Genomic DNA, 14,340 nt, shown 5'->3' with positions numbered 1-14,340 from the left:
GATGGGGGACAAAATCCACAGTCTTCATTTTGTGCAAAAAAAGCTGTCAGATTACTCAACTCAAGTGGATATTTTCCAGGGTTACAGCCTTTTTGGTACAAATTTCCTTCCTTTTGTTACCATCCTTCCACTGCCTCTCTTTCCCTCAAACACTGTTGAGGGAAATACAAAGAGTAAATTTTGTTCTAAAAAGACTTTTGGAAGATATCCATTTGATTTGACTCATTTGGAAGGCTGAAGCTTCATATTAGCTTCAGACAAACTTTTGAATATATTGCACAAAACAAAGATTGTTCATTTTGTCCCTCATCACTTACATTGAAAGCACATTAGAAAGGGATCTCTTAATGTTCAGTATGAACAGGAGCAATGGTTACAGTGATGGTTGCATTGAATGATTGCAAGCAAAGCCTGTTTCAATGTATACAAGCACCTGACTGTTGTTTTCAGGCAGACTTGAAAAACTGTGAACCTATCCTCTAAGTTATTTATCAAGCGAAGATGCGAAATATTTACTGGTTTCAGCTTCTCAAATGTGAGTATTTGTTGCTTCTTTCTGTTTCTTCAAGTTCTTTTAAATTGAATATATTTGGGTTTTGGACTGATGTAAGACAAAACAAGCAATAGGAAGACATCACCTTCAGCTTTGATAAATTGTGATGAGTATTTTTCATTTTTTTAACTAATGAACAAAAAATGATGAATGGATTAATTAAAAAAATGATCACATCAAGAGAAGGAAAATAATTGTTAGTTGCAGCCCTGTGAAATTACAGTTAACAGCTAATCGCCCTGGCTACAAATAGACACTGTGTATTTAATCTTATGTAGACACCTTTGGAGCATACTGAGCATACAAATGGACAGTGATAAAGTGGATTATGTTGCCAGAGTGGTTTGTGACAGTTCTAATGACATTTTGATGCTTTTTTTGCTGCAAAACTGGTCCTCCATTTGAATCCGTTGCAACGACTCCGTCCTACGACAACAGCTGTGGTTCTTCAGAGGGGAGCCCGCTGAAACGTTTTTAACAACCTTTCAAACCAGCAGGGAGTGAGTGTTTGATATTTTAAAAAAAAAAACGTCTTCATTGGACCAATACCAATTATTAGTCATTGTAACTTTAGTGTTCAGTTGAAGAAATGAATAAAGAAAAAAAAAAGATCAAAATGCTTATTTGGCAGAAATCGTGCATATTTTCCTGTCCCTGTTCAACTCTTATCGTGATGTGAAAACTGCATTCAACTTTGTGATGTGCTGGTGACAAGTCGAAGCAGCTTAGAGAATTATCAAGAATACAATAAGACACAGACAGACGGACAGAACTACCAACCGCAGAGGGACTTAGTTCTACTAGCTTTAGCATCCTCCCTGTGTGTGTGTGCTTGATTCCTTCTCTGGTCCTATGTCTCTTTCTCTGTATGCTTCTGTCTCTCTCCTTCCCCCAGCAGTCCTACCTTCATCCCTCCCCCACTCTCTCTTTCTCTCTCTTCACTTCGCTCCTTCCTTCCCCAGCGGTAGTCCTGGATTAGTTCCATTGCCTGGTTATCTAGTGTTGGCCTATTTTTCTCAGAAAAGTGTGGTTTTCACACTGCAGCTACTGGAGGTAGTCTAAGTTTGTGTGTGTGTGTGTGTGTGTGTGTGTGTGTGTGTGTGTGTGTGTGTGTGTGTGTGTGTGTGTGTGTGTGTTCAAAGCCCCCAAAGAGTTGTAAAGGTTACTTTGAAAATGTAATCCATTAGACAGAAACACAGATAGATAGATAGATAGATAGATAGATAGATAGATAGATAGATAGATAGATAGATAGATAGATAGATAGATAGATAGATAGATAGATATTTCACCATAATTGTTAGTTGCAGCCAAAATGAATTACTATTAAGATTTCAGAGTTTTTTTTTTTCTTAATCCATTTTGACATCTGTTGCCTTTAACAGTTATACTGATGTTGATCTGGCGTTAGAAATAATGACATCTTACTAATAAAAGCCTGTCGTTTTTTGATTACTGGATGTCTTGCTAGATACTATTTCTCTGCCATTCTTTTTCTTTTCACAGATGCCATCATCTGATAACATGCCTAGCTGATTGACCAATGCTGCTAGGAAACCACATCAATCATTTCCCTAAAGATATTTCATTTATTTCTCCTTTTTTAGTCACAGATCATGTTTGTTTTCCTCTGACTTTAGCCTCCCTTTTCCTCATGTAAATGTCTTTTTGTGAACTACTGTGATTTTCTTGCTTTCATATACCAACCCCTTCCCGTATTGCTATTGTCAAGCTGCTTTAAATTAATAACTACAACAGTAACAGCTTGGCAGTCTCAAAAACTGGGTAAATAAAATGTTTGTTCCGTTTTTGAAAGCTTCAAAGTTGTTAAAAAATGCAAAACATGAACATGAGAAATTGAAATGTCAAGAGAAGAAGAATAGACAAGAGAAAAAAAGAGGAGATGGTGAGATAAGTGCAGAGAGGGGAGTGGCAGAGGTGGAAAGGAAGGAAGAGAGAAATCAGAAGGAGCATAAGGGAGAAGGAGAAGAAAGGGCAACAAGGAGAGCGAAAGAACGTGCAAGTGTGCTGAATGAACATGGTGGCTGACCTCTCTATCTCACACTCACTCACACACACACACACACACACACACATCATGACTCTTGCCCATGTTGCTGTCTCCATCTCTCACACAACCTTTCTCTGCCCCCTTCTCCTTACCCTTTTCTAGTTCCTTAGTTCACTAACTCTTATTGGACGTTGCCATTTTTGTCCTTTTTCTGTATTCACCTATATACCAACTCTCACCATCTAAATTAAAATCATTTATTTGGGAAGAAAAGATATACAAACAAACACTGTCTCTTCCAAAATGATGTGGTGCTTTGATTGACTGATATGATTTCAGTTGTCAATGATGCTGATGAACAGTTTTGCTTCAGTAAAAGAGCGATTTCAAGGTTGGTTGTCCCAATGAAATGTGTGAGAAAATTATGTAGTGCATTTTCTTAAAAAAACAAACAAAACAATAGCAGACATATATCATGACTTTTGGACACATTTTTTATGTAAGTGAGTTTCCCACACCTGCATACATCATGTAAGACAGAGGTACCGGAGTAAGGTCATGTAGAACAATAAAAAAAAGATAAATCCAATGCCAGTGTTGACCCACAGGAACAAACGTGTGAGAATAAATGAATAAATAAAAGAAATCGGGGGGCAGGAGGGGTGGGGGGGCTATGGCGTACTGGACAGGTGTCTGTGAGCGACCAGCATTGGCTAACGTTTGCTACTACGCCATGAAATTAACAATTGCTGGTTGCATTGACTTATTAAAAACTGTTTGCGTTTCCTTCCAGCTGAATTTGTGCTGCTCTGTGACAAATATTGCCGCTGGCGCTGGTAGAATCAGAGGCTGCAGACGAGGACAGACGTGTCCTGTAGCTGCTAACCCTCCTAAAATAATTTCATTAGTATGCATTTCAACTGAGTTTTGGTCTCATCTCAAGGTCTAGATGCCATTTCAGTGACTTTTTTCATCATGATGAGAATGAAATACCAGAGTGGACACGATGTTGTTATCACACAGTGGTAAAAAATATTACTGTTGGATAGAATAGAAACATTAACTTACTTTAGCAAAACATCTTGTCACACCTGTGAGTGATCCTAGACATATAAATTGAGACTTAAGAAACTTGTACTTGAGATCTACGTCCTTACCTAAAGCTCAAATAATGTGTATACAACTATATTCTAGCAGCTCTACCCTTGCTCTAATTCAGATTACTATGAATACAGCTGCAGAAAATATCTATCTTTATCTATAAATCCTATAATCCAGTAATCCCATCGTATCTGTGAATTCTGTAAGCACAGGTTGCTTTAAGACAAAGTGCAGCGATATAATACCAGGAAGTACAGAGGGGAGAGGAGGATTTCTTGAAATAAGTTGTAACAAGCAAAGATCAATAGCAAAAACAAACACAACAAATACACAGCACTGAAGAGACAAGACCTGATGAGTATCACTTCAGTACAGGTACTGTAGGGTGTTTCTTATAGCTGAGGCTCAAAGGAAGAAAGGAGAAGTAGTGAAGTATTAAAGGACACGTTCAAATTTTTTTCAAGCCTACATGTCACATATGTGAGTCGGTCGCTACAATCATTACTACTTCCATACTGGAGGCACCATGTGAAAAATGGGGGATAAAACAAAGGTATTCGTTTCAAGCCTTCAGCAGTCTGAGTTTGTCAAATTAAGAGGCTATATTCCAAAGTTACAGTCATTTTTGTAAGATATTCCCTTGTTATGTTTCCCCAGACAATATTTTTCTGCCGTGCCACAGAGGAGGCAAAGTAACACAGACACATCGCACACATGTTTTAATGGCTTATTTCTTGACAATCAGCAACAATATTAAGGCAGGGGTGTGTGTGGGTGTGTGTGTGTGTGTGTGTGTGTGTGTGTGTGTGTGTGTGTGTGGTCCAGGTATTCCTTATGTTATGGGGACATAAATCTGTTCACACAGTCATGTTGTGGGGATTCACCTCCCTTATAGGGAGAAAAAGAAAGTCAATGTAAATAATTAATTTTAGGATGAAGACTTGGTTTAAGGTTAAGGTTAGCTTGATTGCACCCGTGTTATGTACAGTAGGATCCAAAAGTTTTTCCCATTCAAATGAATGGGAAAGTGGTCTCAGACTTTTGGACCGTATCGCATGCACATATACATAACCCAATACATACAGTAGGTATGTGCAGCATATTTTCAGATATGCACATTAGCATACACTCAGACCTGCGTGCACACAGTAAACACACTGGAGCATGCCTTCATTTAAAGGATATGAGGACAGAAATAATTATATGAAATGTTAATTTGTACACATACAGTATGCTGTATAGTTGCTGTATAGTCTATCAGATAAACCTAACTGAATCTAATACAACACAGTACAACAGCTTTACATTAAATGGTGTTGTATTGGAGTACATTGTAATGAAAGGTGTTTCTAATATTCTGTCCACCATCACTGACATAAATAAGGACACAGTGCTTACTGGTGAATTATGAAGCAAAGTCTGTTAGCAGTGCATCATAAGCCCATTACTCTGGACACCACAACAAGTGGCCCAACAACTGTGATGAAATCAGCTCATCAAGTGAAGTGCTTTGTTAAAATATGTTGTTGCCACAAAACTTCCCTCTAGCTGGCAATATGAAGCAAAGCAATTCCCTTTTTGATGACACATCCACTGAGCTTGTGATTTCTAAGCTACCTGATTTTGGCAACATTAAACATTCTTAAAATTGCCTTAAATACAGTATTGCAACTCTGTCCCCATTTGTCAACTGTTATGCCTAACTGGAAGTGGATAAGATTACATCACAACCAATCATGGCTGGATGAAATAAAAAGTCTGTATTTTTGGTGTGGATATTTGCCCTGATGCAGGCTTTAGGTGGGCAGAAATGTTTGTACCCTGTTTTAAATAAATATGACGGGAGTTTGTGATCATCTGAGCAACTCATTGTTAATTTGCTGGAGTAAGTACACCTGCAGTTTGAAAAAAAGATCCTACAGGGATCAAAAGGTATCACTCAACTTGTGAAATTGTCCAAGTCCAAGTGCAGTCTGACAAACCACTTGTGGAAACTCCTCATGTGCAGCAGCCACAGTGGATACACAGCAAGCTGCTGACATGAGACCTGGAGGGTACATGACAGTAAAAATGTCAGTGGTCTGGCCTGCTGTGCCCTCTGACCTGACTCAATCATGGCAACTTGACGTATAACAAAATCCAGTAGTGTTTTCTATCTTTAAAGGAAGGAGGACTGATCCAGGGGAGGGTCAAAGTCAAGACGGTTTCCAACACTCCTTTAAATCACCACATCACTGACCAGCTAACCACATCTTGCCTATTGTCTACCAAGATGTGACCGTCAATCCAAATGCTTAAGATGTGTTAAGACAGAAGCAAATTTCTGCTTCGCATCACTCGCCCAAGTTTGACCGCTAGAAATTTGTGTTTATTTGCCAAAATACCAACTGTACATTAGCTGTAAGCTAGCCGGCAATGGACAGACTGATTGTGTCTGTAGGAGTGTGCGTGTGTGTTTGTGTTCAGTTCAGCTTTCCCTACAGTCTCCTCTCATCTATGTACGTTTATGAAGCAGATTCTTAAAGCCCCGGGATACACGCAAATTATTAGTTGAAAACATTTTTAACTTGCACGGACGCATTTGAATGTCAATTAGTGACACCCTGGGCGAATTTGCGTCTACTCGTATCTTTGGAATGACTTTTTAAGTTATTGCACCGCATCTAAAGTTTGCTTTGCGGTCTGCCTGAACACACAGTTTGTCTTCATTCTAATCTGTAAGCCTTAAGGCTCAAACGCACTCAAAGCGTAAGATGTGCATGTTTTGAAGTACACCTATTGTTTTAAAAGGCAGAACGCGCACCAAAAGCCCTCTGAGGCACGTCAAACTGCCTTGATGCCCCTACTCTGACCTTATTTCGAGTTTGGAGCATTAATCAGCGTTATCAGCTCATGACACCACGTTACACACCTTTTCAATCCTCTCCCTCAGCATATTCCACTTCTTTACTGTCCATCTACATGTGCAGTATGTTCCGATCAGTCAAAGTCTCATCACAATACTGTATGCCCAATACACTGCTTGAAAATTTTGGCAAAACTCTGACTGTATAGGGATGGGGACTCTGCCTTTAATACAGTATAACAGTACGAGACACTAGGCAGAGAGCAGGCAGTGTTTCTTGTATGAGAGAAGCTTTTCAGTTTCAAAAGTAAATATTTTCACACTGTCGACATCAGTCATCAGAATGAGTGGGATGGAGTAGAGCTACCGCTGCTGACGCACAGCTGGGGCTGGTGAGAAGAGGCCACAGATGCTGGGTCAGCCCTTCTTCCATACACTGTATGAGACTGCAGCATTCCCCACACACAAGGTCTGAGGGCAGTTGGAGAGGTGGCTACAAGAGAAAGATATATCCTGCCTCTTCTGTACTCTTCTTCGTGAACAAAGAGAGGGCAGTCAGCTCCACTTGGCTTCATCCCACTGTCCATGTGGGCAGCCTGAAGGGTCCCTATCAGAAAGTTTTGCGCCATTCAGCCAGAAGCTGAGAGGAGGAAAGGGTTTTAGGTCAACCGGCTGACCACTGCCTTCGTGGAGCTCAGACAGAGAACATGCAGCAGTAGGATAATTGGAATCAGCTTTTATATAGGCAGGGTGAAATGTTTTATGTAAAAACATAAGTTACACTCTAATATGCAAAGAGAGGATGATGGGTTCAATAGCTACTGACACTCAGCTGGAGCTGGAAGATGTCTTACAAGCTGGGCTGAAGCTTTGCCCACGATGACACACGCTGCGGGGACCCTGAGGGCACAAAAAAGGCTAGCCAGTGGTCTCATTTCAGCACTGTCCGCCTGTCTTCAGCAATGTCCACCGTATTCAGAGAAGTGCTAACATCAAAAGAGGAGCTGAACTGAGGAGAGAATGAGCCTGGTACCCCGCAACTCCCAGCTTAGTCACTTGATCTAAATGACAGTGGGAATGGGTTCACTGAGAGAGCTCGCTGCACTTACAGGATAAGGCTGGTGATTTTCTATGTTTTTTCTTATTGTCAACAAATCTCATGTGCAGAGTCAAACCAACAATAAACTCATCCTATTTACAAGTATTGTGTGTGCATCCAAAGCCTGATATATCTTATTCCTCTGTGCTGTAGATCTCCATCGTTGTCCAAAAACTATTGGAACATGTCAAGGAGCCACACCACTGCACTGGGTGACATATTCCTTCGCCCCAAAGGAAATGGCTACCGTATTTTGTTTAGAAACAGCTCCAAAGAGTAATAACAGCAATCACATTTTCAGTCTTAGGAGAGCAGTTCCTTGTATGATAGACACCACTGCGCATGTGCAAGAATGTGGTTCCATTTACAGAGCTTCGCTAACCTCTTGACTTTGTACTTAAGTTATTCGAGAAATTTACAGTGTAGCACAAAGTCATGAGGTTGCGTTATGTAGCACAACAAACTGGCGAAGCTCTGTAAACAGACTCACGTTCACGTGCATGCGCAGTGGCATCTGCCATAAAAGGAACCTCTCTCCTGAGAGTGAACAAACTGAACTACAGCAGCCATTGCCTTCAGGGCAAAGGAACACCCAGTGAAAAGTGTGGTATAGTATATATCAGGCTTTGGATACACACACAATACTTGTACGTAAGATCAGTTCATTGTTGGTTTGGCTCTGCACATGAGATTTGTTGACAATAAGAAAAATATTTTAAAAATCAGTAGCCAAATCCTTTAAGGCCAGAAGCTCTAGAAGCAGTTAATACATCACTCCTCCACTGATCTTTTACATTTGAGGGCTTGCAAGCGACAGGACAGTTGAAACACTCCTGGTATGCTTGGGTGGCTGTCCAATAATGTGGGTGTCAAATAACTCCAGGGCTAATTAACACCAGTGACACTGCCACTAAGGTGGCAAAGGGTTGCCACTGTCACACTAAAATAATGTCTTATCACCTCAATCACTACTGCAGTTATCTTTTTTTAAATGGAATGTTGGCACTGATTGTCAAACTTTATCAACAAAAAATCAATGAATTTGGCTACATCCGACCCGTAATTCCACATGTCAAATGCCGTGCTTCTCACTTGAAAGAACACAGCTGGACATTTCTCAATAGGATATTTGCTATCAGGTGATGTTGAATCTGTAAGTGAAAAAATAGCTTTCAAATGAAGTACTGAACAACAGCACCGCTTTTAGGAGAAGGAAAGACAAGAACACAAAGTGAAGCTAAGCAAAGAGCAACCAGCAGCAGGTGATCTGAGGAAGGCTCCGAGGAGCTGGGCACAGGTGAGTTGCTAGTACACTTCGCTCCCCTGTCGTCACCCCACAGCTGTTGTTTTGGAGAGTGCTGGAAATTTTTGGTGCAGCTGTCACCTCACCTTGTGCAGGGCCTGCAGACAGCACATTCTGTTAGTTCCACATCCTAGCAGAAGCGTGCTTCGGGCCAACAACTTCTAACACACCCAGTCAGTGGGGGTCCAAGGTGTGGTGCTTGACAAGCTGGCCTTTGTTATACTTTCTTCTGCAGAGACTAGAAGAAGCCCTATAAGGTAGACTAATCTTGATTTGCTGAGCATGCACATGTAAATCTTCTGTCTGAGCACAAGCAATTGGGGAACTTAAATCAAGAGATCTTGTTAGAAGGTAAAGCCTCCTGAGAGTCCTGACGCATTTTGTGAAAACATGCGGTACATCCAAACTGCATGTCTGATCTTATTGTGTCCATGGCAGAGGCAGCAAGTAAAATAAGGAGGAATTTTGGGGAGGAAAAAAAAAACGATAAGAAAAGAAAAAAAAAGAGAATACAAGAGAAAAAATAAACAGGAGAAGCAAAGACATTTTCTCAGAAAGATCAGTTGTGGTATTTAATTTAAGGATATTAATTTTATTTTTACACAACAGTAAAATTGTTCGTTGTTCAAGATTATATATCACATTTCAGTGACATCAAGAATACCATAAGCCCAAACAAAACCTCTTGGTGTCACCGACTTGCTATGGTTCTGTATAATACAAGCATCACTTAGTAGGCTGAAGCAGCCATGAGCACAAACAGCAGTGTCAATAAAGTCCTCCAGAAAGAGCGGCTAATATGTTACATATGAGTTAATACAACTAGCATCTGCTATATTAGACGTATTATGCTGAATTAATCAAACTAATCTTTAAATATCAAGAGCCAAAGGCAGCTCACGCACCACAAACAAACGTTACTAAACAAATAACAGTCTGAAAAACATGAGAATGCATTAGAATTTTTGTGAGCCATAATGATCAAAAGATACTTTTATAAAGAAAATGTACTTTTGTATTTGCTGCAGAGCACACGGCCCACTATCTATATATAGTACACCTCAATACAGAATATGTCTTTTTATCTCTATATGGATTCAGCTCATTACTACACATGAATATCTTTATAAATAATTTTGTTTACTATAGCCTTGCCTTTGCAAACAGGCAAGCAAATTAAAGCTGATGATGATACCTTGTGCACAAAAAGAATCCTTTCTTATCCTAAGCCTACACACAAACCCACTATTTAGTCTGCTTTATTCTCTTTCAGCCAGCAAACAGAAAAAAAAGTATTCTGCTCAGTTACACATAATACAGCTATATAATGTTTTCAAGGAAAAACCCACTGTTATCCATAACTGCACCAACCACCTCAAACACTCCTTGGTGCATTCCCAGCTCATCCCTCCTACACACAAGCAGAGCACTATGAATAAGCTTCCCACAGTATGCCAGCTCTATAGATGCTGTTGTATCTACCCTCTCTGCAAAAATATTTCAGTCTTACAACTCACAAAATACTGATGCTGCCAGTTCATCAGTGACCTATGTTTTGTATTGCATTCTTGTTGATAAATGTTAATGATTAAATGATTGTTTTATTTGGGGCCACTTACTGTTTCGTTCATCTTTTGGAGAAAATAATAATTAATCTGGCTGCGACTAATGATTATTTTCATTATCGATTAATCTGTTGATTATTTTCTTGATTAATCAATTAGCCAGTTGGTCTATAAATTGTCAGAAAATGGTGAAAAATGTCAATCACTGTTTCCAAATGCCTGAGGAGATGTCCTCCAATTTCTTGTTTTGTTCCAGCCACCCATCAACAAACCTAACATGTTCAGTTTACAATGAAGACGAAATAAACATTTCTTCATTCATTCCTTTGTATTATATTGTATTCTTTTGAATTTTGACTTTTTTTCTTTAAAAAAATGACCAAAAACGATGAATCTACTATCAGAATCTATTATCAAATAGTTGGTGATTGAGTAATTGATTAATTGACTAACCATTGCAGCTCTAATAATTGAAATTATCCACTATATTGTTCTGTTTAACCTTGTGAGATTAGCAATATCTGTGTATTTGTGACACTGCTTTATCCAACAGGTAAAATAAAAGTCATATATCGCAGCAAGGTTCTCCACATCTAAAGAATGTGGACAATACGTTAAAGTTATTGTGTACTCCTGAGTTCCAGCATTGTTGGTGTATTGAAATTACAATTAAGTTTTGAAATTCTGATAAAATATCTTTAATTTACTATTACAGACACACAGATTCTTCGGTAATTCTACGATTTGATTTCCATTCTTGGGGTCAATGATTCCATTCAAAAGAGATATTTGATACAAAATGGATAGATTGTGCTGCAACCAGTTTCATTTGTACAAATGTTTATTATTTTTGTATGAAGAAATGTTACCATGTACCACATTAAAGCAGATGGCTGCAAGATGTTTGCAGTTCCAGTGCCCTATCTCTTATAAAATTGGATTCTTGTACACACTCTGCTTTTTTATTCAGTATTTCATTCGCACGGTTAAATTTAATTCCGGTTGCAGCGGATTTGAAACATGAGTGAATCCTCCTGTGCAGTGCACTGAACCAGTTATCTGAACTAATATTGTGTTTTCACATATTTAAGGATATACTGTATGGTATTTTGAACAAATGACTTTTAAATGAGGGTGAAAACACCATCAATATATTGCTCTTACATTACACACATTTCTATTGGTGGAGTATATTTGAAATTAATGTTAACAACTGATAATTCGTAACAACCATCAATCAGTAAAGCTGTTTAAAATGTGCATCCCTAACTCTGACCAACTTTGCTTCTCATCATTCATTTACTCTACTGTATCCTCTGGAGGCCAACAAGCTACAGAAAGCATGTAAGCCTTATATGTCGTGTGAATTATAATCACTCCTTTTAGGATCTTAACCCCATTTTCACATTTCAGAGCAGTAAAAACATCGTGAACACTTTTCTCTTAGCCTCAAATTTTATGACTTCATCTAAAGTGATCCGGAATATACAAAAATTGACATATTTCAACTTTTTAAAAACATTTTTGTGCAGCTGGTACGCGTCTTTGAGTGTTTGATCCATATTTATTTAAAAATTCAAAAATCACCATCTAAAAATAGTGTTGCATTCTTCACATTTAATGTAATTCTTTGAAATTGTTTTGTTCACCTGTTTTATGTGACATTGGACCATTATATAGTGTGACTGTAAATGTTTTTTCTCCATAAACAAAAAGCGTAAAAACTAAAAAATAATCTCTCTCTGCTCTCTGAAAGCTTCATTAAGGATTAATCACTAATTTATCTGTGACTGATGAGGTATTTATGAATGATTTATGGTTCAGAAATTTGGGATAGAGACTAATTATAAGGCGATACTGTGACGGGTCAGAATATGAACAGTATGTGAGGATTAAGATGAAGTCTCCACAAGTGGACTGACTGTCTGTTTTCCCTGGTGGTTCTTATGTCATTACCCCATCTCCGATTTCTAGGGACCACCTACATTAACACTCTTGATACTACCCGAGGAAGTAAAATATGTTGAATGTAGTACTGTAGATTATATATATGTATTATGGAAACCAATCATTGCTCTGCCATCACTACATCTGTGCCTAAATGTTTTACAAAGCAGTTAAATTTTTATCCTTTGCAGTGAAGTGTTTTCCAGCTTTTTTTAATAATTTGCTGTGGGGCTTTTGGAGGTCTGTATCTTCCTCCACTGTTCTGTAGTACATATGTAAAAATGAATAAGCCTGGCATGCTGGTTCATAGGCCAACAAGGTTTATTAAAATCCCCTGTAGCCTAAACAAAAGTGTTGAATGTTCCTAGATAAGCTCAAGGCAATGTAGCAAAGACATTTCACCTAATTTCTCCTGAAGATAAGACTAAATATTCCACAGCCACAAATTTAAATAATACATCCTCTCACATCATTCATACTCCAGTAGTGGTCAGGCCACAACTCTCATGTAAACTAATATGAAGAATCTAGTTGACATTTTGCATGGCTCAAATCAGTGAATGAATAATCAAACAGACAAGGAACATCACTTTATTGCAAGTCTCCTGTGTTATCTGATGATTTCAAAAGCAAATGAAAAAACGAAAACGAAGCACAACAAAAGGAGAGTGGTTAAGAAAAGTATGAAATAAATAAATTCATATTCATAATTGAAAGATCTCTGCCGAGAAACTCCTAGTTCTTTTAAAACTTATTGATCAGGATTCAGTAGTGACTGATCATTACTCAACTCCTTTTCCTGTAATATTATAGTGTTATTAAATATGCTATGTGCTATGATCTCCTCTTCCCTGATAACAAATGTAAGGTGAAAATATACGTGTCGTCCCTTTATATTACTTCATAAAGTACACACATACATTACTCATTACAAAGAAAAAAAAATGTTTGCAACACTGGTCATTAGCAGGCAGAAACCTTAGATGGCAGCATGAGAGAAAGTTTCTTGGCATCATATTAAATATTTTAGATGCTTTTGGATTGTGTCACTGATTAAGGTTCCAAGCAAACAACAAAACAGCCCATTCAGCAAACTGTCTGTTCTGTTCATTCTAAATGTATTTTTGCCAAATACTTTTGTCAAAAAAGAGTGGACCATGCACAAAAACGGGCATCCTTTTTCTGAAACTCTTCATCCGATATGACAGAAAATCCACTCAAATTAAAGCTGACACTGTGTGACCTCATAGTCACTGTGTCATTTCCCATCGAAGATAAGTATCAAATGTCCATATGTCAAAATAAAATGCTGTTGTCCAAATGTTAACTTTTTGTTAGGTGGATGATAGGAGAAGAGGTTGGGCTACATTTAAACTGAAGAGAGACAGAGAAACCAAGAGCGAGAAAGAAAATCAGACTGTAAATCAAAGAATCATTTCTAACCTCATTTTTAGGTTGCCAGGCGACGGTTGTCCATCATAAACTGACACAATATCAAAGTCTTCCTCCAGTGCCAGCGTGACGAAGGTTAGCTGGATTCTGTTTCTCTCCCCTGTTATTATCAGCCACGTACAGTTGGCGTAGTTGGGGTAGCCATGGGGGAAACCAGGCGACTCTATGGTACCATTCAGGCCTTGGACAACACCGCCACAAGATTCAGCTGGAAGAGAGACACAAGATAAAATCATATTAGAATATTAGGATTTCATACTTGCACCTTGCCTTGAATTATATCACTTAGACATAAGATTGTGCCTGTCATTCCTGCCTTTTATACGTGAGATTTCAAAGACACAGACTTTGTTACTTTAGCTTTTAGCCTTGTGAAACTTGTCAGGTTCTGTACTGGCTTCAGAACAAGACAATACAGAATGAACGTAGATTCATAACACTGTGATGAAAGTTAGTCACACATT

The 14,340-nt window shown here is 38.6% G+C and overlaps 1 protein-coding gene across 1 annotated transcript in view; it reads right to left on the bottom strand.

Annotated features, from left to right (window-relative positions):
• The window catches only part of csmd1a (CUB and Sushi multiple domains 1a), a 112,068-nt gene extending 97,956 nt beyond the window's left edge, over positions 1 to 14,112 (bottom strand). Inside the window, exon 1 of the mRNA XM_044347160.1 lies at positions 13,868 to 14,112. Coding sequence (XP_044203095.1) covers positions 13,868 to 14,112 — 245 coding nt within the window. The remainder of the gene's footprint in view (positions 1 to 13,867) is intronic.
• Between the last annotated feature and the right edge of the window lie 228 nt (positions 14,113 to 14,340).

This window comes from Thunnus albacares, chromosome 1, assembly GCF_914725855.1.
Source record: "Thunnus albacares chromosome 1, fThuAlb1.1, whole genome shotgun sequence".
Lineage (NCBI taxonomy): Eukaryota > Metazoa > Chordata > Actinopteri > Scombriformes > Scombridae > Thunnus > Thunnus albacares.
This window is presented reverse-complemented; position numbering and strand designations above follow the sequence as displayed.